General features: G+C 53.6%; 2 protein-coding genes across 3 annotated transcripts in view; both read left to right on the forward strand.

The window, feature by feature from the left end:
• FCGRT (Fc fragment of IgG receptor and transporter) overlaps positions 1-9,101 on the forward strand; it is a 9,672-nt gene extending 571 nt beyond the window's left edge. For both annotated transcript variants that reach the window (XM_029925840.1, XM_029925841.1), the window contains exons 2-7: positions 435-518; positions 1,255-1,506; positions 1,889-2,164; positions 7,081-7,350; positions 7,903-8,019; positions 8,307-9,101. In XM_029925840.1, the coding sequence (XP_029781700.1) occupies positions 449-518; positions 1,255-1,506; positions 1,889-2,164; positions 7,081-7,350; positions 7,903-8,019; positions 8,307-8,386 (1,065 nt within the window). In that variant the 5' untranslated portion in view covers positions 435-448 and the 3' untranslated portion in view covers positions 8,387-9,101. The remainder of the gene's footprint in view (positions 1-434; positions 519-1,254; positions 1,507-1,888; positions 2,165-7,080; positions 7,351-7,902; positions 8,020-8,306) is intronic.
• Positions 9,102-9,594: 493 nt separating this feature from the next.
• RCN3 (reticulocalbin 3) lies at positions 9,595-20,444 on the forward strand. Its single transcript, XM_029925108.1, has 7 exons — positions 9,595-9,792; positions 10,185-10,432; positions 12,347-12,549; positions 13,676-13,848; positions 15,563-15,623; positions 19,466-19,665; positions 19,892-20,444. The coding sequence occupies exons 1-7, from the start codon at positions 9,742-9,744 to the stop codon at positions 19,997-19,999; spliced, it is 1,044 nt and encodes a 347-aa protein (XP_029780968.1). The 5' UTR covers positions 9,595-9,741; the 3' UTR covers positions 20,000-20,444.
• Positions 20,445-26,044: the final 5,600 nt, after the last annotated feature.

The raw sequence follows: 26,044 nt of genomic DNA on the forward strand, positions 1-26,044 counted from the left end.
GGGGGCTGGGGACGCGGACTCTCGGGTCTGAGAGAGGAGGGGCTGGGGACGCGGACTCTCGGGTCTGAGAGAGGAGGGGCTGGGGACCCGGACTCTCGGGTCTGAGGGAGGAGGGGCTGGGGGGCGGGATTCCCGATTCCGAGGAGGAGGGGCTGGGGTTTGGACTCCCGGGTCTGAGGGAGGAGGAAGAGGCGGGGCCGAGCGCCCAGACGGGACTCTCAGCCTATCCAGGCTCTGTAATTAATTAACCCAAAAGGATCAAATTAAGGGGTGAAAGTTCGCCGAGGAGGAGGGCGCGGGGGCCAGCCTCGGTCGCGGAGCCCCGGGGCCCACAGGCGCGGGCGCGCGTGGTGGCCGAGCCCCTCGGGAGCTGGGGGGGGGAGGGAGGGGCGGGGCGGGGGTCCGGAGCAGTCACGCGCCCCCTCCCGCCCCAGGTCTCCCGCTCAGGATGGGGGTCCCCCGGCCGCAGCCCTGGGGGCTCGGGTTCCTGCTCTTCCTCCTGCCGACCCTGCGCGCAGGTGAGGGGCCGCGGCTGCCGGGTCGAGGGAGGCGCCGCCGGCCGGGAAGGGGGACAGGGAAGAGAAGTCGCTTCCCCCGGGGCAGGGCGCGACCTCCTTCCCCGCGTGTCACCATATCACTTTTCGTCGTCCCTCGGTCGCTGTTGTTTTCGAGCCACCTGTTCGCTTCGCTCTGACTCTGTCACCCCCCCTCCCCGGCTGTGTCCCTCCCTCTAGGTCTACTCCCCACCCCAGTCTGTCTCCCTCCCCGTCTATCCTCTTCTTCTTTTTTTAATCTTTATTTATTTTTGAGCGAGAGAGAAACAGTACTAGTGGGAAAGTAACAGAGAGAGAGGGAGACAGAATGCCAAGTAGGCTCTAGGCTCCAAGCTGCAGCACAGAGCCCCATGTGGGGCTCGAACCCAGGAACCGTGAGATCATGACTTGAGCCACCCAGGCGCCCCTATCCTCCTCTTTCTGAGGCCGTCCTTCACGTTCTGGATCCGTCCTCCATGGTCTGGATCTGTCCTGCACACTGAATTTGCCTTCCACCAAGTCTGTCTCCCTCTCTCTGAGTCTGCCTTCACCACGGCCCCTCTCTGGGGCCACCCCCTCCCCCCAGCTGTCTCCCTCCTCCCTGGTCTGTCCTTCCTCTCTGGGCTTGAGTCTCTTCTCTTTCAGGGTATCTGTCCCGCCCCCAGTCTAGATCCTCCCTGCTGCCCCATCTGCTCTCCTCACCCCTGTTTCTCTCCCACAGAGAGCCACCTCTCCCTCCTGTACCACCTCACCGCCGTGTCCTCTCCTGCCCCCGGGACTCCTGCCTTCTGGGCGTCAGGCTGGCTTGGGCCACAGCAGTACCTGAGCTACAATAACCTACGGGCGCAGGCCGAGCCGTGCGGGGCTTGGGTCTGGGAAAACCAGGTGTCCTGGTATTGGGAGAAGGAGACAACAGACCTGAGGAACAAGCAGGAACTCTTTCTCGAAGCTCTCAAAGCCTTGGGGGAAGGAGGTGAGACCAGGACCCCGAGTCTGAGGGTGGCGGGGGTTGGGAGCCTGGACTCCTGGGTCTGAGGGAGAAGGGGCTGGGGGCCTGGACTCCTGGGTCTGAGGGAGGAGGGGCTGGGAGTCTGGACTCCAGGGTCTGAGGGAGGAGGGGTTGGGGGCCAGGACCTCTGGGTCTGAGGGAGGAGAGACTGGATGCTGGATCCCTGGGTCTCAGAGAGGGGGGGCCTGGGGGCCAAAACTCCTGGGTCTGAGGGAGGAAGGGCTGGGGGCCAGGACTCCAGGGTCTTAGGGAGGAGGGGGCTGGGGGTCTGGACTCATGGGTCTGGAGGAGGAGGGTCTGGGGCCCCTGCTCCTGTGTCCTGCTAACCTGTATTTGGGCACCCCAGGTCCTTACACCCTGCAGGGCCTGTTGGGCTGTGAATTGGGCCCTGACAACTCCTCGGTGCCCGTGGCCAAGTTTGCTCTGAACGGTGAGGATTTCATGGATTTTGACCCCAAGCTGGGCACCTGGAATGGGGAGTGGCCTGAGACTGAGACCATCAGTAAGAGGTGGATGCAGCAGGCCGGAGCGGTCAGCAAGGAGAGGACCTTCCTGCTCAACTCGTGTCCGCAGCGGCTGCTGGGGCACCTGGAGCGAGGCCGCGGCAACCTGGAGTGGAAGGGTGAGCAACCTCCTCAGGCGTCCTTGACCCCCACAAGCTCTCCAGCCCACGCCCTCACCTCCGGCCTCCCCTTCCTCCCCCAGCCTCTTCCCTGGCCTCCTGGCCTCCAGTCTGCCCACTGCAGCTCTCCCGCGTGTGGCCCAGAGGGTCTTTCTGCACTCAGTGCTGCCCCCTACTCCTCGCCCGCACACAGCCCCTCCGCTGGTCCTCAGAGACCTCTGGCCACAGCTCGGGCTCCTCGGCCGGGCCCCGAGGCCCTAAGTGGCAGAGGCGTGCGTCCTCCTTGGCTTCACGTCTCTCCATCTGGTCGACCTTTGTCATTGCCCTTCAAGTCCCTCTGGTCCTGTGGCCTAGGAGGCTCGACACTTGCTTCCTTTGGACTTGAACGATGCCTTGTGTGACCCCCATGAGGGCACAAACACACTTCTGCGCATGTCCGGGGAATCCTCAAGGGCTGGAATTAGAGCTCTTTTGTCGTCGGTGTCCCTATAGTGCAATCCCCACATCCCTCCGTGTAGACCGAGCAGGGGAGGGGCAGAGAGAGAGGGAGACAGAGAATCCCAAGCTGGCTCCGCGCTGTTGGCACAGAGCCCAGCGCAGGGCTCCAATCACAAACCTTGAGATCATGACCTGAGCCAAAATCAAGAGTCAGATGCTCAACGGACGGAGCTACCCAGGTGCCCTCAGAGGAATGTTTTAGAACATCAGTGGGCTCCTAGCCTGCCGCTGCTTAAAACTGTCCATTAACGTTTCTCTAGTCTTACATGAAAATCCAGCCTCTACTCCGTGGCCTCCAGTCTCCGCAGGTAGCTGGGTCCGGCTGCTCCCCACCCTTGTAATTTCACAGCACCCCAACCGCGGTGGCCTTCTCTCCCCTTCCTCCAGATGTCAGGTTCTTTTCCTCCTCAGGCCCTTTGCACCTGCTGTTCCCTCCGCTTGCACTTCTCTTCCTTGGGATCCTGCCATGACTGGGTCCTTCTCATGCTTTTGGTTTAATCCGGGATGTCAGCTCCTTCAGCAGGGCCCTGTCACCCAGGTTAAAGTGTGTGCCCATACCACCCCCATGACTGTCCGCCATGCCGTTGTTTTGTCCACTCGATCGCTATAGTGTCCAACCCTTCACTATAGTGGTTTTTTCTTTTTTATTGAGGTGTAGCTTATCTACCTGACGTACATGGCTCGATTAAGCTTTGCAGATGCCCATGTGCCTGCGAACCAAGATCTAGAGCATTCCCAGCACCCAGAAGGCTTCTTTGAGTCCTCTCCCATCCCATACCTCCCAAGGGTAGCATTGCGTGGTTTTGATGGCCGTGAGCGTGTGCCCTCATGTGTCTGGCTTCTGTCACTCGAGTGTGTGTGTCATGCGACCCCTCTGTGTGGCTGTGCATCAATAGCTCGTGGCTTTTTGTTGGTGAGTAGTGTGACACTGTGTGGCCTGTTCCACAGTTTATCAACAAATGGCGTCTTTCCAGTTTGGGCCTGTTATGAACGAAGCTGTAATGAGCATTCTTGTACGTGTCGTTCTTCATTTTTTTTAATGTTTATTTATTTTTGAAGGAGAGAGAGAGAGAGACAGAGCGTGAGCAGAGGAGGGGCAGAGAGAGAGGGAGACACAGAATCCGAAGCAGGCTCCAGGCTCCGAGCTGTCAGCACAGAGCCTGATGTGGGGCTCGAACCCACAAGCAGTGAGATCATAACCTGAGCTGAAGTTGGACGCTCAGCCGACTGAGCCACCCAGGCGCCCCTCGTTCTTAATTTTTTTAAGTTCATTTATTTATTTGGAGAGTGACAGAGACAGTGTGAGGAGAGTAGGGACAGAGAGAGAGGGAGAGAGAGAGAGAGAGAGAGAATCCCAAGCGGGTTCCACGCTCTCTGTGGAGCCCAGCGCTGGGCTCCACCCCACAACCTGGGGATCATGAGCCAAAATCAAGAGTCAGATGCTCAACTGATTGAGCCCCCCAGGCGTCCCTCTTACATACACATTATGATAGGAATGTACGTTTCCATTTATTTTGACTCAATACCCAGGCACGCACGGAATGGGTGCATCATCGTGTAGGCATCAGATTAGGTTAATAGGTGGTGCTGAACATTTTCTCAAAGAGGTTGATCCAGTTCTATAATCCCACCAGCTACGTACGAGAATTCCAGTTGCTTCACCGACTTGCTGGAATTTGCTATTGCCTGTCTTTCATTGTAACCATTCTGGCCGGTGTGTGGTGGAATCTTATTGTGGTGTGGTTTTCACGTTTCTGATGGCAAATGAGAATCATATACGTGATTCGGCAGAATTAGATAAAATCAGACTGGGGTGGCTCAGTCGGCTGAGTGTCCCAACTCTTGATTTCAGCTCAGGTCTTGATCTCAGGGGCACGAGTTCAAGCCCCGTGTTGGGCTCCTTGCTGGATATGAAGCCTACTAAACAAATATATCGATATCTCTGTCTCTACATATCAGATACAACCCGATAAATCAGATATATGAGGTGATGGCTAGTGATGGTGAGTATACTTTTTCACATTATTGGCCAATTGGGTGTCTGCTCTTTTGGAGTGGCTGTTTTGAGCAGTTTGCTCAATTTTACATTGGAATTTTTTTATCTTGTTTTCTTATTAGAATTCTTAAGATATTCTGAGCATGAGTCCTTTGGGTATGTCAGATGGTTCTGTTGGAAATAACATCTGCTGGTGTGGAGCTTGCCTTTTCATTCTCTTGACGAAACCTTTTGATGAACGGAAGTTCTTAATTTTAAAAAATTTTTTTTTCTTTATTTATTTTTGAGAGACAGAGAGAGACATTTCGAGCAGGGGAGGGTCAGAGAGAGAGGGAGACACAGAATCTGAAGACAGGCTCCAGGCTCTGAGCTAGTGGTCAGCACAGAGCCCAATGCGGGGCTCAAACCCACGAACCGTGAGATCATGACTTGAGCCAAAGCCGGACGCTTAACCGACTGAGCCGCCCAGGCGTCCCGCCGGAAGTTCTTTTTATAATGATCAACTCGTCCATCTTTTACCTACAGCTCTTATGTGTGTTCTCTTTAGGAAATCTTTCCTATCCCAAGTTATGAAGGTATTCTTCTATCTTTTCTAGAAGCTTGGCTGATCAGTAGTTTTCATATATAGCTGTATGATACATCTTGAGTTGATTACATGTAATGGTGTGAGGCAAGGGGTCAAGTTTCAATTGTCCCTCAGTTGACTCAGCATAATTTGTTGCAAGATCACGGTCATCCTGTCTCCCCCACTGAATTGAAGTAGAGCCCTTTTCCTAAATTAGATGTGAATCTGGGGCGTCTGGGTAGCTCAGTCAGTTAAGTGTCTGACTCTTGATTTTGGCTCAGGTCATGATCTCACAGTTCGTGAGATTGAGCCCTGCGTTGGGGCTCTGCACTGACAGCAGGGAGCCTGCTTGAGATTCTCCCTCTCTCCCTCTCTCTCTCCACCCCTCCCCTGCTCACACACATGTGCACTCTCTCTCTCCAAATAAAGAAGTAAACTTAAAAAAATTAGATGTAGATCTGCTTCTTGGTATTTTTGAAGAATTCACTAATGATGTCACCTGGACCTGGAAATTTATTGTTGAAAAGTTTAAATTATGGATTAAATTTGTGAAATCATTATAGGACTCCTTAAATTTTTTATTTCTTCTTGTGTCAGTTTTGGAAGGTTGTCTTTCCTAGGAATTTGTCCAGTTCATTTATTTTGTTAACAACTTAAAAAAAAACTTTTTTAAGTTTATTTATTTTGAGGGAGAGAGAGAGAGCAGGAGAGGGGCAGAGAGAGAGGGAGAAAAGATCCTAAACAGGCTCCATGCATCAGTGCAGAGGCCCAGGCAGGGCTCGATCTCACAAACCACAAGATCACTACCTGAGTCAAAATTAAGAGTCAGACACTTGGGGCACCTGGGTGGCTCAGTTGGTTAAGCAGCTGACTTCAGCTTAGGTCATGATCTCGCATTTCGTGGGTCCAAGTCCCGCGTTGGGCTCTGTGCTGACAGCTTGGAGTCTGGAGCCTGCTTCGGATTCTGTGTGTCTCTCTCTCTCTCTGTGCCTCCCCCACTCATGCTCTGTTTCTCTCTGTCCCAATAATAAATAAACATAAAAAATTTTTTTAAAGAGTCGGACGCTTAACCGACTGAGCCACCAGCTCATTTACATTTCTTTTTTCTTTTTTTTATATTTATTTATTATTGAGACAGAGAGAAACAGAGCGTGAGGAGGGGAGGGGCAGAGAGAGAGGGAGACACAGAATCCAAAGCAGGCTCCAGGCTCCGAGCTGTCAGCACACAGCCCGATGCGGGGCTCGAACCCACGAACCGTGAGATCATGACCTGAGCTGAAGTCTGACGCTTAACCGCTTAACGGACTGAGCCCTGCAGGCGCCCCTCATTTAAATTTCAAATGCGCTGGTGTGACATTTTACATAATACCCTCTTACTATCTTTTAATGATGTTAGGATCTGCCTTACTGTCTCTCATCACAGCACTTTCACAGCCTATTTCCCCTTCATTCATTTGTACACAGATATTGGCCTGTCTCCCCTCCTTAGAACGTGAGCTCCGCAAGACAAGGGCTTTTGTGTGCCTGTTCACTGCTGTGTCCCTGTGTCCGCAGTGCCTGGAAGACGGTCTGGCACTAACTGATGTTCTGTTGTGTGTGTGTCCAGTGTAGGAAGGAATGGACGAGAGGGGGATACCTTCACGGTGGATAGCATGGCTCTCTATCCCCCCCAAGGAAGGTCCCTTCTTTCACTACTGGATTCTCCAAGCTCAGCACAGGGCAGGGCCGCTGGTGGGACGTGCTTGGCGTAGCGCAAGGAATGCAGGCCTCGCTGTGACCCCATGAAGCCCCTCACCAGGTCCGGCCCCAGGGGCTCAGGGCCTTGAGGCTTAGGTCCCTCTGCCCGTTTGTCCGCAGAGCCACCGTCCATGCGCCTGAAGGCCCGGCCGGGCGGCCCCGGCGTCTCCGTGCTCACCTGCAGCGCCTTCTCCTTCTACCCCCCGGAGCTGCAGCTGCGCTTCCTCCGCAACGGGCTGGCGGCCGGCTCCGGCTCCGGTGACTTCGGCCCCAACGGCGACGGCTCCTTCTATGCCTGGTCTTCATTGACAGTCAAAAGCGGCGATGAGCACCACTACCGCTGCCTGGTGCAGCACGCAGGGCTGCCGCAGCCCCTGACCGTGGAGCTGGGTGAGGGCCTGCTGCGCCATGACACTTCCAGTCTCCCCCCCCGCCCCTCCCCCCACGTCTTGTCTTGCTTGGCCTCCCCCAGTCTATCTGGCTTCCATCCTGCTGCCGCTGGACACAACTCACGAGTCCGGCCCCTCACCAGCCACTATGGACAGTCCTCCGGAAGGTGTACCACCATCCCTCCTGCCGCTGCTAGGCTGGTCATTTGCTGTCTGCTGCTGCCAGTCGTCACCGAGACTGGCCATTTATTGCTCAGCCACTGCCAGCCCTCTAGGAACTTGACCTTCTGCTGCCCTGTGCCCGTCCTGCCTCTCTGAGTCAGAATTGCATGCACCCCTGCTTCGATAGGTCCCCATGGCAACGAGGGGGCGTTCTGCCTAGACCTAGAACATCAGCTGGCTGGCTTTCGCTCTGCCCACACCCGTTCCCCCAGGACTTGGTGCTGAGATCTCTGAGGCTGGGGAGGGGGGACTGAGAACCCCCGGTCCCCCTGTCCTGACTCAGATGCGCTGGAGGGTCCCTTCGGCATCTCACATAATTCTCTGGCTGCAGAATCACCAGCCAAATCCTCGGTGCCAGTGGTTGGAATCGTCATTGGCCTCTTACTGCTCACGGCAGTGGCTGCAGGCGGAGCTCTGCTATGGAGGAGGATGAGAAACGGGCTACCAGGTTTGGAGCAGGACGAGGGAAGAGCCTCAGAGGCAGAGACAGAAACCCCAAAAGAGAGGCGGAGGGACACAGTCCGGGCGGGAAAGATACAGAAAGGAATAGAGAGTCCGAGAGGTGGGGCCTGGAGGGAGGAAGAGGAGACACGGAGCGGGAGAGACACCTGTGAAGTAAGACAGAGCCTGGGAAAGACAGACAGAGGGACACAGACACACACGTGGGGGAGGGGCAGTCAGGAACCCAGGGGATTTCAGAGCTTCTGATGACCTCCCCTCTTCCTCTTTCCTCAGCCCCTTGGATCTCTCTCCGTGGGGACGATGTAGGCGCCCTCCTGCCCACTCCTGGCCTGCCCAAGGATGCTGACTCTTAGGATATAAATGCATTCTCAGCAGCCGCCTGATCACCTCCCACCCCGTCCTGGCTACGACCAGCTAATGTAGTCAGGCCCCTGTTATGCTGTGAGATCTCCTGGAATCCTGGTATTTCTGAGCCTCCAGAAAGAGTCCCGGGCCCGATGACCTTCTGGATTTCTCCTCCTGTGGTCTGCCTCCGTTTCCCCTCCTGATGATTATGGCTCTTCTCCACCTCCACTTATAAACACAAGTTTGGGCCCAAATCATTGTGTTCTTATCATTTCAACTTTTTGGCAGGGAGGTAAGAGAATGGAAGGGGTGGGGGAATAAATCGCCCTGGCCTTCCAAACTCTCTTAAGGCCCACATGTGGCCCCCGTGGAATATACCAGTTTTATACCGAGTCATGTCTTCCTCATTCATAAGCCTCACAGATACTGAATGCCTGCCCTGTGCCAGGCATTTTGAGGAATTCTTGGCTGGAGTCTGAGCTGACTCCTCGGTGGAACGGAAGAGAAACATTGTTTCCTCTTTGAGAGAAATGGATGCCTCCTCTGGCCCCTTGGTTCCCTTCTTTCTTAACCATGCTGACAAAGGGAAAGATAAAAATACGTCTCCTGGGTCGCCTGCCTGGCTCAGCTGGAATAGCATGAAACTCTTGAACTTAGGGTGGTGAGTGTGGGCCCCACCTTGGCTGTTCAGATTACATCTATACATAAACTAATAAACAAACATGGGGTGTCTGTCTGGCTCAGTTGGTGAAGCACGTGACTCTCTTGGTCTTCGGCGGTGAGTTCGGATTCCATATGGGGCATGGAGCCTACTTGCAACAAAACTTTTTAACGTTTATTTATTATTGAGAAACAGAGATAGAGAGCATGAGCGTGGGTGGGGCAGAGAGAGGGGGAGACAATCTGAAGCAGGCTCCAGGCTCTGAGCGGTCAGGACAGAGCCCGATGTGGGGCTCAAACTCACAAACCACGAGATCATGACCGGAGCCGAAGTCGGACACTTAACCGACTGAGCCACCCAGGCGCCCCAACAAAACAAAACTTAAATGAATACGTCTCCCACTTCCAAAAGAAAAAAACAAATCCTCTCCCAAGAGGCTTCTGAAATAGAAAAGCTGGGGGTGGTCGGGCAGGGCGGTCCGAGGCCTGCCGGGAGATGTAGTTCTCCGGCTCCGCCCACCCCGCCTGCGCTGGGAAGGGGCCCGCTCTTCTCTGTGGACGTGGCGTGGGGCGTCCGCGGCCCTCCCGGACTTCGCGGGCCCCGCCCTTTGGGGGTCTTCCTGGACGCCCATTGGTCGGAGGGAGGGCCTCTGAGCTGCTGGAGGCGGGGCCTGGCTGGAGAGCCGCCAAATGGGGCATCTTTATGGAGAAGGCAGAGCGGAACGTGTGGAGGGAAGCAAAGCTGGATTGTCTGGTAAAGGGAGGCGAGAGCGGGTCTCCGGTCCAGGGAGGGCGGTTCGGGTTCGCTTGGGTCGAGGAATTGAGTCCAGGCTGCAAAGGACGCCTGAGAGCCTGCATGATTTCTCTCTGGCCACGACCCCATCCCATATTTGGCGTGGGAAGTGCGCCACGTCTCCCGCCTGACACCCCCCGCTAGGGGCTCTGGGACCAGCCTGGGACTCCCACACAAGATGCAGTCCCTTCCTCCGAGAACCCCGCTCCCCTTCTTGAGCCCTAAACTTTGGGGCTATCATCTCTCTGTCTTGTCTTCCGTCTCTCCATCCCCTCCGCCTCCCCCGCATTCTTCTGCCCTGTCTCTATCCTTTTTCCTGTGACCCCTGACTCCTAGCCTCCACCACTCCTTAGGGACTGATGATGTGGCGTCCATCACTTCTGCTGCTACTGCTGCTGCTCAGGCGTGGGACCCAGGGCAAGCCATCCCCTGATGCAGGCCCTCACGGCCAGGGGAGGGTGCACCAGGCGGCCCCACTGAGCGAGGCCCCTCATGATGACGCCCACGGAAACTTTCAGTACGACCATGAAGCTTTCCTGGGACGGGAAGTGGCCAAGGAATTCGACCAGCTCAGCCCAGAGGAAAGCCGAGCCCGTCTGGGGTAGGAAAGAGATGGAGGGGAGGATTCAGATTTTCTAAACAGGGAGGTCAAGGGAGGCCTTAGTGAGAAGGTAATATTTGAGCCATGTGGGTATATGGGGGAATAGCATTCCAGGCAGACAGAATGTAAATGCAAAGGCCCTGAGGCAGAAGCAGCCTTGATATTTGAGCAACAGTGAGGCCCAGTGTGGCTAGAACCCCATGAGCACAGGTGGGAGGTCATGGCAGAGAGAGAACAAAGATCCAAGGGCCCTTCGGGCCATAGCAAAAGATTTCAGCTTTTCTCTGGGTGTGATGACAGCCAAGGGAGGGCTCTAGGCAGAGGAAGGACCTGACCTGACTTAGGTTTCAGCAGAATCCATCTGGTTACTTTTGGGGGAACAGACTATAGGAGGCAAGAAGCAGGGAGCCAGTGAGGAATCAACTAGAGTAGACCAGATGGGAGACCAGAGACGGTGGTGACCAGATCAGGGTGGAGACAGTGGTGGTGACGGGGTCTCCCGGCTGGGGTTTGTGGGTGGATGCGGTCGTGAAGGCGGGCTGGAGGAGGAAAGGCCCCGATAGGCTAACGCATTTTGAATGGCCCTTACTACAGTACCTGGCACATTTCTAAGTGCTTTTCAAGGGTTAACTTAGGTGGTCCCCACAACCAGGCTGTAGGGTAGGTTCTAGTATTTTATCCCTCATTTTACAGAGGGCTACAATGAGGCACAGAGAGGTGTGCGTGTGTCTGTGTGTGTGTGTGTATGTGTGTGTGTGTTTAAAATGACTTGCCCACGGTCACACAGACGGCAAGAAGAGGTAGCAGGATTTGAACCTAGACTATTTGGGAGCATGGAGCCCACGCTCTCAATAACAGCTTGGACCTCAGTGAGGGAGGGTGTGAGTCCTGGGGACTCCAGCCCAAGAAGATCACAGAAGAGACAGCCCGGAGCGGGAGGAGGTGGCGACCGAGGCATGGCCATCTTGGAGTCAACCCTGAGGGCTGGGTTGCAGGGCTAAAGGACAGCGACTGAGAGGAGGGCTCCCTGTGGGCTCCGTGAGCTGTTGGGCAATTACCCAGACTGGTGGCAGGGAGTGGCTAGGGGCGGGGGGTGGGGGCCTGGGATCCCACCACAGTGGCTGGAGACAAGGTGTGTGAAGAAGGGCCTTCAGGGGCCACGGCAAGGTGCACATGATCCGGCCGGAGCACGAGGAAGGGAGTGATGGAGGCCAAGCCGGCGGGTTGCCCAAGGCAGTGCCTGGTGGTCCTAGGGCAATGCCTGGCACAGTCTGGGAAAGTTAAGGGAAAGGTGAGACACGCAGCACAGAGCGACGCTGCAGGGAAAGGCACCTGAAATGGGCCGATGGAGCCAGGAAGGCTGGGAGAGGGCGGGGCAGGGATGGCCAGAAGACCCGTAGGGCCTAAAAAGGCGAGAGGACAGCTGTGTCTGTGGCCGTGGCCATCAGAGATCAGGGAGAGCCTTGGGACAGGGGCCTTGCGGGTGAGGGGGGCGGTGTGAGGCCTCGCTCCCTGAGCCCACCCCAACTCGGACGAACAGATGGGGCAAGTGAGGGTCCAGGGGCAGAGTCAGAGTGGAGGGTGTGACCCTGGATTGCAGTGGGTCGTTCTCCCAACCCGGGCTTGTGGAGGACCGCGGCGCCAGCCGTAGGCCCGCAGGGTCTCGGAAAGGTCGTAGAGCCTCTGGGAGCGGAGCCTGGATTGAGGGGGCGAAGCCCCGCGCGGGGCGCCGTGGCGGGATTGACACGTGCCTCCCCTCCCTGTGAGGGCAGCTCTGGGACCGCGCGGTCACCGCGATCTGAGGGGTGTGTCGAGTGGGGGCGTGGCCCTGCTTGAGGGGCGGGGCCTGGGCGCGGGCGGGACTCCTGGGTGGGCGGAGTCCGGGACTGACTTGTGCCCCGTCCGGACTCGCAGGCGAATAGTGGACCGCATGGACCGCGCAGGGGATGGGGACGGCTGGGTGTCGCTGGCCGAGCTCCGCGCTTGGATCGCGCACACGCAGCAGCGGCACATACGGGACTCGGTGAGCGCGGCCTGGAACACGTACGACACGAACCGCGACGGGCGTGTGGGTTGGGAGGAGCTGCGCAACGCCACCTATGGCCACTACGAGCCCGGTATGCGGCGAGACCCCCTTGACTCCCGCTCCCCACACACGTCGTGACCTTGACCTCTTTGACAGCCTCATCCTGAGAACCTTTAGCCTATCAAACAGAATCCCTAATCTTTGACTTCTAAACCTTGAGCAGAGTCTACCCACTTCTAGAACCCCATCACCCTGAGACCCCCAGTCTCTGTTCTCTGGCTTCTGACGGTCGCATCCACGACCTCTAGAACCCCGCCACTGGGGATCCTCGACCAGGGACATCCACGTCCCACGCTCTGTCATCCTGACCATTGATATCCGACCTCTCATCCTGAGAACCCCAAATCCATTTATCCTGTCCCCTGGCTGTCTGGGGACATGGTGAATGTTCCTGTCTGTCTCCATGCCCCAGCCCTGTGACCCCCACAGCTCCTGTTCTCCCTCCTGAACCCTCACTTCACACTCCTCCTCCAGCCTGTCCCTCATACAAACCCCAGAGGGGGGTCTCTCCACAGCCAGAGCTGACCCTGACCTTCCCCTGCTCACAGCTCCTCATGGCTTCTCAGAGCCTCCAAAGCAGATTCCCAGAAACAGCCCAGCCCGACTCAACGCTCTGGCTTTCTTTTTCCACATTTTCGGGCCAGCCCTGTGGCTCTTCCTCAGTTTCCCTGAACTCACCAAGCTCTTCAAATCTCCACATTCTGCTCATACTGTTCCCTTTGTTGAAAATACCCTTCCTCTCCTCTCTGTCCTGTAACCCGAGTCAGTATGACCTACTGCACCAGAGGGTGACCTTGGGGCTCCAAGGGCCAGTGTCAACTCGAAGTTCATCTTTTCTGGCCCTATGACTTTGGGCCGGTTATTTCCTCTTGGTGGGAATCTATTTTCTCCTTCATAAAGTGAGAATAAATAAAAGAGTTCCCTTTACTTGTGTGTGGAGGGGGGCGGATTAAATGCAAATTTGTAAAGAGTTTAGCATAAGTTCTCACGGCAAGGTAGCTAATATATGCAAGTAATAAATATATCTTAATTGTTCCGGGTTCTGTGACGTCTTCCTGCTCTGACGCCACTGAGTTGGATCCCTTTGTCTTTTCCCTCTGCCTTGTGTTCCCTCCCGTAAAACACACCTGACCGCAATATCCCCCTTCCTGCCCCAGGTGAAGAGTTTCACGACGTGGAGGACGCCGAAACCTACAAGAAGATGCTGGCTCGCGATGAGCGGCGTTTCCGGGTGGCGGACCAGGACGGGGACTCCATGGCCACTCGGGAGGAGCTGACCGCCTTCTTGCACCCCGAGGAATTCCCTCACATGCGGGACATCGTGATTGCTGTGAGTGGGGGCCCCGAGGAGCCTGCGTCCCATTCCCCTCCCGCCCCCAGACCCAGGGTTTTGATATCAGGCCAGCCTAACAGTGCCAGTCGCCTGGCCCTCCAGCGCCTTCCCCAGGGTACCTAGGCTACAAACATCAATGGAGGCCACCCTCCTCCTTGCCGGACTCCTGGCCTCCCAGGGTCCAATCTCTCCTGGTCCTGCCTTCCCCTTTCTGTGCTCACATTTGGGGTCTAGCTCTCCCCCCCGCCCCCGTCTGCCATCAGGAAAATCCCCCAGGCTCAGTCAGTTAAGCGTCTGACTCCTGGTTTCTGCTCAGGTCACGATCTCGCGGTTTCATCAGTTTGAGTTCCATATGGGGCTCTGCGCAGGCAGTGCGGAGCCTGCTTGGGATTCTCTCTGCCTCTCCCTCTCTCCCTCTTTCTCTCTCTCCCTCTCTGCCCCTTCCCCATCTGCACTGTCTCTGTCTCTCTCAAAATAAATAAATAAAACTTAGAAAAATATTTAAGGGAAACACATGCCCCAGAAATGCCTTGGAGACCTCCAATCATAGCCGAAACCCAGGAACCGCCCCCCGCCACGGAGTTTCTATTTTGAGGCTGCTCCTGCTGGCGAGAGAGAGAGAGAGAGAGAGAGACAGAAAGAGAGAGAGAGAGAGAGAGAGAGTGAGACCCAGAGCATGAGCAGGGGAGGGGCAGAGAGAGAGGGAGACACAATCTGAAGCAGGCTCCAGGCTCTGAGCTGTCAGCACAGAGCCCAATGTGGGGCTCGAACCCACAAAATGTGAGTTCATGACCTGAGCTGAAGTCCGATGCTCAACCAACTGAGCCACCCAGGCGCCCCATCTGAAATTCAAATGTAACTGTGTCCTATAGCATAAGTATATTCCAAATAACGTGTGGGGAGATACTTATACTAAAGAATTATTACTTGTTCATATGAAAGTTGAATGTGAGCATCCCATATTTTTTTCTGGCAATCCTAGACTATTGGAGCTGTCTTTGCTAGAAGACATAGTGGGGTGTCAAACCCGGCGCCGTCTTATAGTGAGTAAGTTTGAATGTAAAAGTGTTTGCTCAAGAAGTGGAGAAAGGGACACCTGGGTGGCTCAGTGGGCTAAGCATCCTACTCATGATTTCTGCTAGGGTCATGATCTCGCTCTTCCTGAGTTCGAGTCCCGCATCGGGCTCTGCGCTGCTGCAGAGCCGGCTTGGGATTGGGATCTCTCTTTCTCTCTCACTGCCCTTCCTCTGCTTGTTCTCTCTCTCTGTCTCTCAAAAATAAATAAGAAACTTAAAAAAAAAGAAGAGGAGGAAAAAAGCGAAGAGGAGAGGTGTTGTGTGTCACACAGTCCCCCAAGTTATGTCCTGCTTTTATGTAAAATGGAGCTAAGGTCCGGGCTCTGCTAAGTGGAAAGAGGCTTCTGCCCTCAGACGGTGTCTGCTGTCGGCTGGGAGAAGAGTGTAACGGGTGCAGGACACGTCTCCTGGTGTGTCCTGTATGTCATAGGACATCCGGGTCCCCCGGCCCCCACCCAGGTAGGGCTGGCAGCATAGTGCACCCCAGAAAGCCAGCCCGAACCCCAGCCAGGTAGACCGTGTGCTGCCCTGATTCCCGGCCACACAGCCAGATCCAGATTCCCAGAGAGGATGTCACCCCCCAAGCCCGGGGACCGGCCCTCCCCCGGAGCCTGACCCAATGCCTCTCTCCCCAGGAAACCTTGGAGGATCTGGACAAGAACAAAGATGGCTACGTCCAAGTGGAGGAGTACATTGGTGAGTGGGACCTGATACCTTCCCTGAGGACGCTTGTCTTCTCCCGAACAGCCCAGTGTATGTCGCCCACCGGAGGGCAATGGCCCTATGAAGTGGGGGCGGGGCCACTGCTTGGGTTCAAGTAGGCACCAAACATTTCTTAGGCACCTGCTGTGTGCTGGGCCTCAAACGTAGTTTTCGATCACCCACTGTGTATCAGGCCTAGCAGACATTTACTGAGTACACGTATACGCTGAGCCTAGCCAGTTTTTATCAAGCACCTACTATGTGCCAGGCCAAAAAAGCATTTATCAAGTGCCTTCTGTGTGCCAGGACCAGGAAGCATTGATTGGATGCCTACTGCATGCTCGTGGTTGAGGATGGAGCAGGGAATGTCCACACCGGGCTCCTTCCTGGAGCGTCTGGAGTGTCGGCACAGTCAGGTGGTGGGAGGTCAGCAAAGGCCGTGTCTCCTATTGGGAGGGGGCCTTGTGACACCCCCAAATTTCCCCTTGGCCCTGCCTCTACGCCGTCCCGAGGGGCAAAGAATTTAGTTGAGGGGAAAGCTGTTGAACATGGGTAATTTTACAAGTTTGAAAACAGTTTTCTTTTTCTCTTTTTAAAAATACTTTTTAATGTTTATTTATTTTTGAGAGAGAGAGACAGAGCATGAGTGGGGGAGGGGCAGAGAGAGAGGGAGACAGAGAATCTGAAGCAGGCTCCGGGCTCTGAGCTGTCAGCACAGAGCCCAGTGTGGGGCTCAAACTTGGGAAAGGCAAGATCATGACCTGAGCCGAAGTTGGATGTTTAACCAACTGAGCCACCCAGGCGCTCTCCCCCCGCCACCGGCCTTTTTTAAATTTAAGTTTACTTACTTATTCTGAGAGAAGTGGTAAAGAGAGAGCATGTGCATGAGTTGGAGAGAAGCAGAGAGAGCAGGAAAGGGAATCCCCGGCAGGCTCCGTGCTGTCAGTGCGGAGCCCAATACAGGGCTCGATCTCACGAACCATGAGATCATGACCTGAGCCAAAGTCAAGAGTGAGACGCTCAACCAACTAAGCCACCCAGGTGCCCTGAGCATGTTTTTCTATGGAATGTGTTTATAGAACAAACCCTCAGGCAAGACATCGTTTTCCTTTTTTCCTCAAAGTTTATTTATTTTGAGAGCAAGGGAGAGAGCACGAGCATGCGTGGGGGAGGGGCAGAGATGGGGGGTGGGTACAGAGAGAGATTCCCAGCGGGGCTCCACACCGCTGTGTAACTGCAGAGCCCGACTCGGGGCTCGATCTCATGACCATCGGATCAGTACCTGAGCCGAAACCAAGAGTGAGACAGTGAACCGACAGAGCCCCCCAGGTGCCCCAAGACATTTTTTAAAAGTTTGTTTATTTATAATCTCTACACCCAACATGAGGCTTGCACTCACGACCCTAAGAACAAGAGTCACATGCTCTACCGATTGAGCCAGCTGGGCGCCCAACGTTTTTATTTAATCATAATTAATTTTTTTTTTTTTACATCTCTGAGGAGGATAGTATTTTTTTCTTTTTTATTCTGACAAGAAAGACCTCCGGCATCATCGCTGACTAATGACAAAAGCTGGTGCCCTGTCACCACATGCCAGCCTCGGGTCCAAGAGGTTAATACCTTGTACATTCACGAATGACCACATCACCCCTTGGAGGTGGGCACCTCTCCCCCATATCACAGATGAGGAAGCTGAGGCCCGAAGGGACAGATACCTGATGGGGGGTGGGGGGGAGGCGTCCGGGCCCATGGCTCCCTCCCAGGACCCCCTAGGCTGCCCCTCTGCCCTGTGGGGTTCTGGAGTCACAGACACGGGCAGGACCCCCGGGCTCCCCAGAGGCCTGTCACGTCACGACTGTTGAATAGTTCGGGGGAGAACGTGAAGGAGGAGTACTCAGCGGACACCACGGGCCCTGATTTCCACTCGGGTCGGGATCTCCTGCTGCACGAGTTTGAGCCCCTGCATAGGGCTCTGGGGTGACGGCAGGGAGCCCGCTTGGGATGCTCCTTCTCCCTCTGTCCTGCCCCTGTTCTCACGCTCTCTCAAAATAAATTATTTAAATAAACATTAAAAAAATTAAAATACTGTGCTAAGTGAAACGAACCAGAGACAAAGGGCCACAATATGGACTGACTCCATTTATATGAAATGTTCAGGATACGAAAATTCATACAGACAGGAATTAGATGACTTGTTGCCAGGGGCTGGAAGGGGGTACAGGGTAGGATACGGAGTAACTTTGTTTTTAATGTTTATTGATTTATTTTGAGAGAGAAAGAGAGAGCATGAGCAGAGGAGGGGCAGAGAGAGAGGGAGAGAGAATCCTAGGCAGGCTCCACACTGTCAGCACAGAGCTGGACGGGGGGTTCGGGGGGGGGAACCACGAACATGAGATCATGACCTGAGCCAAAATCAAGACTCGGGTGCTTAACCAACTGAGCCACCCAGGTGCCCCATTATTATTATTATTATTTTTAATGTTTATTTATTTTTGAGAGAGAGAGACACAGTGCGAGTGGAAGAGGGGCAGGGAGGCAAAGAGAGAGAGACGGAGACACACAATCCAAAGCAGGCTCCAGGCTCTGAGCGGTCCGCACAGAGCATGACGTGGGGCTCGAACTCACGAACCTTGAGATCATGACCTGAGCCGAAGTCGGATGCTTAATCGACTGAGTCACCCAGGTGCCCCTGTATTTGTATTTTTAAATTTGTTTTTAATCTTTTGAATTTTTAATTTTTACCCCACAATTTAAAAAAAAAAGCCTACACAACTCCCATTCACCTTTTCCATCATTCCCTGCGAAAAACAAGGACTTAGGACCTTTAAAAAAAAAAATTCCCTGCACTCCCTGTTCCAGAAGGCTGACGAGTGTCCAATGTCCGTTCTATCTCTGGTGACATCCTTGTGACAGCTCCCTGGCCTGGTCCCTGAGGGGAGGGAGGCATCCTGTACTATGTGTCATGATCTTGTCTAACTAGACTTGTCCGGTTGGAATGTGTCCCCAGACCATCTGAGGACAACTTCCCTGAAGCCGGCCCCTGGGGGGGGGGTGTCACACATTTCCAGACCAAGTGAGACAAACGAGAGGCTCCAGCAATCTTGAGGGAGGTCCTTTTTATTTTTTTATTTTATTTTATTTTATTTTATTTTATTTTATTATTTGAGAGAGAGAACGCTTGTGCAAGTGAGTGAGAAAAAAAATCTTTAAAAAAGTTGTATTAAGTTTATTTATTTGAAAGGCAAGCAGAGAGAGGGGGAGAGAGAGAATTCCAAGCAGGCTCTGTGCTGTCAGCCCTGAGCCCAGTGCGGGGCTTGAACCCACGAGCGGAAAGATCATGACTTGAGCTGAAACTGAGAGTTGGACGCTTAACCGACTGAGCCGCCCGGGTGCCCCCAATCTTTTTCTTTAACAATAAAAACAATTTTTTTTAATTTATTTTTTGGGGGGGAGAGAGAGAGTGAGCAGAGAAGGGACAGAGAATCCTAGCGCAGGGCTCGAACTCACGAACCTTGGGGTCGTGTCCTGCGCCAAAATCAGAAGAGTCGCTGCTCAACCAACGGAGCCAGCAGGGCGCCCCTCGAGGGAGGTTCTAGAAGCGGGTGCGCGGTTCTGAGGGCGGCACGCGGCATTTTGCGTGGGTACTGGTCAGGCTGGTTGACAGTCCGGGAAATGACAGATCAAGTCATGCTGCCTTAGTCCGGTTCAAACTGATATGAGGGCACCAGGCCAGAGAAATTGATGTCCCGGGTCCCCGCGCTCAGGAGGGGGCTCAGGAGGGGGCGGGGACGGGACGGAGCGGGCGACCAGCCTGACGCTGCTGTCGCCCGCCCCAGCGGACCTGTACTCGGCTGAGCCCGGGGAGGAGGAGCCGGCCTGGGTGCGCACGGAGCGGGAGCAGTTCCGCGACTTCCGTGACCTGAACAAGGACGGGCGGCTGGACGGCAGCGAGGTCGGCCACTGGGTGCTGCCCCCGGCCCAGGACCAGCCGCTGGTGGAGGCCAACCACTTGCTGCACGAGAGCGACACCGACAAGGTGCGCGGAGGGGGCCGCCCTGCGGAAGTGACCAGACCAGACTGCCGTCTGGGGCTGTCCGGTCCCGAGAAAGAGGAAGGGAGAGACAGAGAGGGCTGGGGGAAGGGAGGAGCAGAGAGCCGGAGAGAGGGGGCCGGAAAGCTGGGGAGCCGTAGCAGGGGTCCAGAGAGGGGTCTCCCAGGCAGGGTCCCTGGTCTTCCCCCCTGACCTCTGACCCTCCCTCCAGGACGGGCGGCTGAGCAAGGCCGAGATCCTGAGTAACTGGAACATGTTCGTGGGCAGCCAGGCCACCAACTACGGCGAGGACCTGACGCGACACCATGATGAGCTCTGAGCCCCAGTGTGCCCACTATGTGCCCCATGGGATGACCGGAGGAGGGGCCCCCGTGGCCAGGCCCCCTCTTCCCATCTGGACCTGCAGGGTGTGGCCACCCACACCCGGGTGTCCCTCTCCCTCTGAGCGCTCAGGCACCCACCAGGTCTAACTTCTCCAAGACACTGCAGCCCCTCTCCACCCCCAGGGTCTCACAGACCCCAAGCGTGAGTGACCACCCATTTCTCGCTGGCAGAACCCCCCAGCCCTACCCAGGGCCCCCCCCGACCCAGTGCCAAGCTCAGCCTTCCGGAGCCTCCACTGACCTCTTTGCTCCGAATCTGAGCCTCACACCCCACAACAGAGAAACACCCCCCAACCCCACTGGCCCCCCGACTCGCCCGCCCACCGGCACTGCCCCCAAATGTCTCCGCTGCCAGGGAGGCAATAAATTCTAGTGCTGGGGCCTTGTCTCTGTGTCTCTAAGCGGGTGACGGGGATTTTGGGGAGGAATTGGGGAGATTGTGGCTGGGAGTTGGTGGCGGGACCGTGGGCTGAAGGTGGGGACAGGCATTTGAAGAGGTCACGCTCTGGGCGTCGGCAGGTGTTGAGGGCATTCCTGGAGCACCCTGGACGGCAATCCTCTGTTAGCCGAGTGGCCACGGGGGGCCTCCGTGGTGGACAGAATGAGGAAGTAGGCGCTGGGGACATCTGGAGGGAGGGCCAGCCAGCCAGAGGGAACCGCAAGACCAGAGGCCCCGAAGCCAGTGTGTGCCCCGTGTGGGTGAGTCAGCCAGGAGGCCCTTGGGGCTGGAATGGAGTCAGCGAAGGGGAGAGGTGGAAAGGTGAGGGCAAACGGGGAGCTGTGCACGGTCGTCAGGGTCCCTTTGAGGTGGGACAAGATAGCTACAGGCAGAGACCCAGAGAAGCGGGGACAGAATTTACAGTCGGAGCTGGGAGCTCGCGGAGGGTCCTGAGTCAGAGAGTGGATGTGGGCCCACTTGGGTCTCTGCAGCTCTGCTGGGGCAGGACGGACGCTACAGGCATCTGTTCCTCGTGCAGCCCTTCGAGACCCCTGGTTACATGCTCCGCTAGAGCTCCCGAGGGACATGTAAGAAGCAGCTTTAACCGTAATAGGCACAAACCGGAAACGGCCCATGTGGTCACCCACGGGACAAGGGGTAAATACACGGGCCTTCACCCCGGGGATGTCACAGCAACGAAAAAGAATGATCGGGGGCGCCTGGGTGGCTCAGTCGGTTAAGCATTTGACTTCGACTTCGGTTCAGGTCATGGTCTCAATGATTGTGAGATCGAGCCCCACATCGGGCTCTGTGCTGAGGACGGAGCCTGCTTGGGATTCTCTCTCTCTCTGCTTCTCACCTGCTTGTGCGCTCTCTCACTCTCAAAATAAATTTAAAAAAGAATGATCTGAAGTCCCCCAACGGCACAGAGGAGGGACGTCACAAATGTTAAACCGAGGGGGCGCCTGGGTGGCTCAGTCGGTTAAGCGTCCGACTTCGGCTCAGGTCATGATCTCACAGTTCATGGGTTCGAGCCCTGCGTCGGGCTCTGTTGCTGACAGCTAGCTCAGAGCCTGGAGCCTGCTTCAGATTCTGTGTCTCCCTCTCTCTCTGACCCTCCCCTGCTCGCATTCTCTCTCTCTGTCTCTCAAAAATAAATAAAAACCATTAAAAAAAAATGTTACACCGAAGCAAAACTAACCTAGGGATCAGGATAGACACCTGCTTGGTGGGGAGGACTGGAGTGGGCGGGGTGCAGGGGGCTGAACTTGGTCTGGGTAGTACTCTTCCCGGGGTGTTCAGCCTGTAAAAATTCATTGTGCTTTAATGCATAACAGACTTCAATTCAAAGCTTACTTTAAAAATATTCCCCTGGGGCCCCTGGGGGGCTCAGTCGTTTAGGTGTCTGACTTCAGATCAGGTCATGATCTCAGGGTGCATGCGTGCGAACCCCACTGTGGCTCTGTGCTGACAGCTCCGAGCCTGGAGCTGCTTCGGATTCTGTGTCTCCCTCTCTCTCTGCCCCTCCTGTGCTTGCACCTGTGTATCTCTCTCGAAAATAAATTAATATTTTAATTTTTTAAAAATGTTTTAGGGGCGCCTGGGTGGCTCAGTCGGTTAAGCATCCGACTTCGGCTCAGGTCAGATCTCACGTTCGTGGGTTTGAGCCCCACGTCAGGCTCTGTGCTGACAGCTAGTTCAGAGCCTGGAGCCTGCTTCTGGTTCTGTGTCTCCTTCTCTCTCTGCCCCTTCCCCTCTCATCCTCTGTCTCTCTCTATATCAAAAATAAATAAAACATTTTTTAAACAATTTTTTTAATGTTTTATTTATTTTTGATATAGAGACAAAGCATGAAAGGGGGAGGGGCAGAGAGAAGGAGACACAGAACCGGAAGCAGGCTCCAGGCTCTGAACTAGCTGTCAGCACAGAGCCCGATGCAGGGCTCGAACCCACAAACGTGAGATCTGACCTGAGCCGAAGCCGGAGGCTTAACCAACTAAGCCCCCCAGGCGCCCCAATAAATTAATATTTTAAAAATTATTAAAAAAAAGAATTCCCCTGACTGGGGAGCCTGGCTGACTCAGTCGGTAGAGCATGTGACTACTTGATTTCCGGGTTGTATGTTCAAGCCCCATGTTGGGTATAAAAATTACCTAGAAATAAAATCTTAAAAAATATATTCCTTGGGCGCCTGGGGGGCTCAGTCATCAGTTGAACCTCTGACTTTGGCTCAGGTCACGATCTCGCAGTTCCTGGGTTCAAGCCCTGCACTGAGCTCTTTGCTGTCAGTGTGGAGCCTGCTTCAGATTCTCTGTCCCCCTCCCTGCACCTCCCAAACTCATACTCTCTCTCTTAAAAAAAAAAAAAAAAGATATATATATATATATATATATATATATATATATATATATATATTCTCTGGATTTTAGGGCAGTTAAAATATTCTGTATGATATGGTAATGCTGGATAAATGTCATTATACATTTGTCAAAATGGCATAGTCAGTTGAGTGTCCAACTCTTCATTTTGACTCAGGTCATGATTCCGGGGTCGTGGGATCGAGCCCCGTGTCGTGCTGCACGCTGGGTTGGAGCCTGCTTGGGAGTCTCTCTCTCTCTCTCTCTCTCTCTCTCTCTCTCTCTCTCCCTCTCCTTATTCCCCCTTTGTCCCTCTGTCCCTCCTGCTCAAACAGCACCAGAGTCACTAGGGTGTACCACACAGACTGAACCCTAAGGTACCCATGCACTTTAGTTAATAATAATGTATCAATGTTGGCCTAGCAATTATGACAAATTACCACACTAACACAAACTGTAATTAAGGCAGGGTGGGGTGGGCGCGCCCGGGTGGCTCAGTCAGTTAAGGGTCCCACTTCAGCTCAGGTCATGATCTCACGGCTTGTGAGTTCGAGCCCCGCATCTGGCTCTCCAGTCTCAGGGCAGAGCCTGCTTGGGATCCTCTGTCTCCCTCTCACTCTGCCCCTCCCCTGCTCTTGCTCAAAAATAAACATTAAAAAGAAAAAATTCAAAAGATGTTAATAAGAGAGGAAACTGGGGTGGGGTAAAGGGGTATGTATGGGAATGCTTTATACGTTTATTTTCTTAAACTCAAAACTGCTCTTTTTAAAAAAAAAAAAGTTTTATCTATTTAAGTAATGTCTACACCCATTGTGGGGCTCAAACTTATGACCTCAAGATCAAAAGCAGCATGCTCCACCAACTGAGCCAGCCAGGTGTCCCGGCCCAAAACTGCTCTTAAAAATATAGCCTAGGGGCACCTGAGTGGCTCAGTCACTTAAGCAACCAACTCTTGAGATTCTCTTTCTCCCTGTCTCTACTCCTCTCCTCTCCCTCTCATTCTCTCTCTCTCTCTCTCTCTCTCTCTCTCTCTCAAAATAAACGTGTAAACTTAGAAATAAATAAATAAAGCCCATTAGGAGCACCTGGCTAGTTCAGTTGATGTAGCATGCTACTCTTGATCTTGAGGTTGTAGGTTTGAGCCCCACACTGGGTCTACCCCCAATTACTTAAAAATACTTAAGGGGCACCTGGATGGCTCAGTTGGTTAAGCAACCAAGTTCGGCTCAGGCGATGATCTCATGGTTCGTGAGTTCGAGCCCCGCGTCGGGCTCTGTGCTGACATCTCAGAGCCTGGAGCCTGCTTCGGATTCTGTGTCTCCCCATTTCTCTGCCTCTCCCATACTCATGCTCTGTCTCTCTCTGCCAATAATAAACATTAAAAAAACTTTTAATACTTAAAAATAAAATCTTTGAAAAATAAAGCCCATTTATAAAAAAATCATAAGCAACTAAAATAGAAAAGAAGGGGCGCCTCGGTCAGTTGAGCATCTGGCTCTTGATTTCATCTCAGGTCACGATCTTGCAGTTTGTGCGTTTGAGTCCCTCATCAGGCCTGTGCTGAGAGTGGAGACCACCTGGGATTCTCTGTCTCCCTCCCTCCCTGCCTCACTCTCTCTCAAAAATAAATAAACATTAAAACAATAAATAAAATTGAAAAGAAAATCTTTCCAGGTCAAGTCATAGACTCCCCATATTTGATGATTTTTGTTTTCGTTCTGGGGGAAAGAGATGGAAATAACCAGGGTGAGACTGTAAACCGATAGGCCAATGTGGGGAGAGCTGGCATCCTGACATGGTAAATCCTCCAATCCATGAACATAGTATATTTCTCCAGTGATACAGGTGTTGCTCCCAGCAGTCAGTTTTGTAGTTGTCAGAATAAAGGTCTTACCTCTTTTGTTAAATTTATCCCTAAGTAGTTTATGGTTTTTATGCTATGGTAAGTGAAGTTCTTTTTAAATTTCATGTTCTAATTTCTTGTCTCTACAATATAAAATACAATTGTTTTTGTATATTAAACTAGTGTACCGTGAACTTGCTAAATTTATTTACTTATTCTAGAATTTCTGTTCCATTATTTTTTATTGTTTTATTTCTCCAAGATTTCTGTCTAGAAACGTACTTTCTTAAAATGTTTATTTTTGAGAGGAAGAGCACTAGTCAGGGAGGCGCAGAGAGAGAAACAGAGGATCTGCAGCAGGGTCTGAACTGTCAACGTGGAGCCCCATGTGGGGCTCAAACTCACCAACCATGAGATCATGACCTGAACCAAAGTTGGATGCTCAACCAACTGAGCCACCCAGGTGCCCCTAGAAACATACTTTCTTTTAGGTTCTTGAGCGTAGTTATAACAGTGATTATTTAAATCTTTTTTTTTTTTTTATTCCTATATGTGGGTCATTTGGGTGTTGGTCCTAGGTTACTGCCTTTCTTCTTGAGAATGGGTCGTATTTTACTATTTGTTTCCATTTTGAGTAATGTTAGAGTGTATCCTGGATACGCTGTGGAAACTCTGGAGTCAGATATGTTCCTTTGAAGAGTTGATGAGGAGGAGGAGGAGGAGGAGGAGGATAAGGATGATGATTTTCTCAGCAAACAATTAGCTTGGTTAAACTCAAACTGTAATCTCTGTAAAACTCCCTCCTATGAAATTTGTACCCCACATTGACGTTCTCACTTTTTAGGTTTAGCTGGGGTTCCTGGAGTATACCCCATGCAGGTGTGGTTCCGGGTCAGGGAGATATTTGAGCAGAGCTTTTTTTTTTTTTTTTAATGTTTTTTATTTATTTTTGAGAGACAGAGAGAGACGGCACGAGCAGGGGAGGGTCAGAGAGAGAGAGAGGGAGACACAGAATCCAAAGATAGGCTCCAGGCTCTGAGCTGTCAGCACAGAGCCCAACATGGGGCTTGAACTTACGAACTGTGAGATCATGCTCTGAGCCGAAGTCAGACACTTAACTGACTGAGCCACCCAGGCGCCCCAAGCAGAGTTTTTATAAAAATTTTGGAGTGCCCTCCCCTCGTATTTCCAGGATTTATCCCTTACTTTCCTGTCATCTGGTGCTTCAAGCAAGGAAGTGTATTAGCTGCCCCTCTGGCTGACTAGAACCTACCCCCTGGCTATATCAATGAGAAACCCAGCACTGCCTTTTGTTTTTGTCAATTACCCTCCACTTTCTGCC

This window comes from Suricata suricatta, chromosome 16 (genome assembly GCF_006229205.1).
Source record: "Suricata suricatta isolate VVHF042 chromosome 16, meerkat_22Aug2017_6uvM2_HiC, whole genome shotgun sequence".
NCBI classification, from domain to species: Eukaryota; Metazoa; Chordata; class Mammalia; order Carnivora; family Herpestidae; genus Suricata; species Suricata suricatta.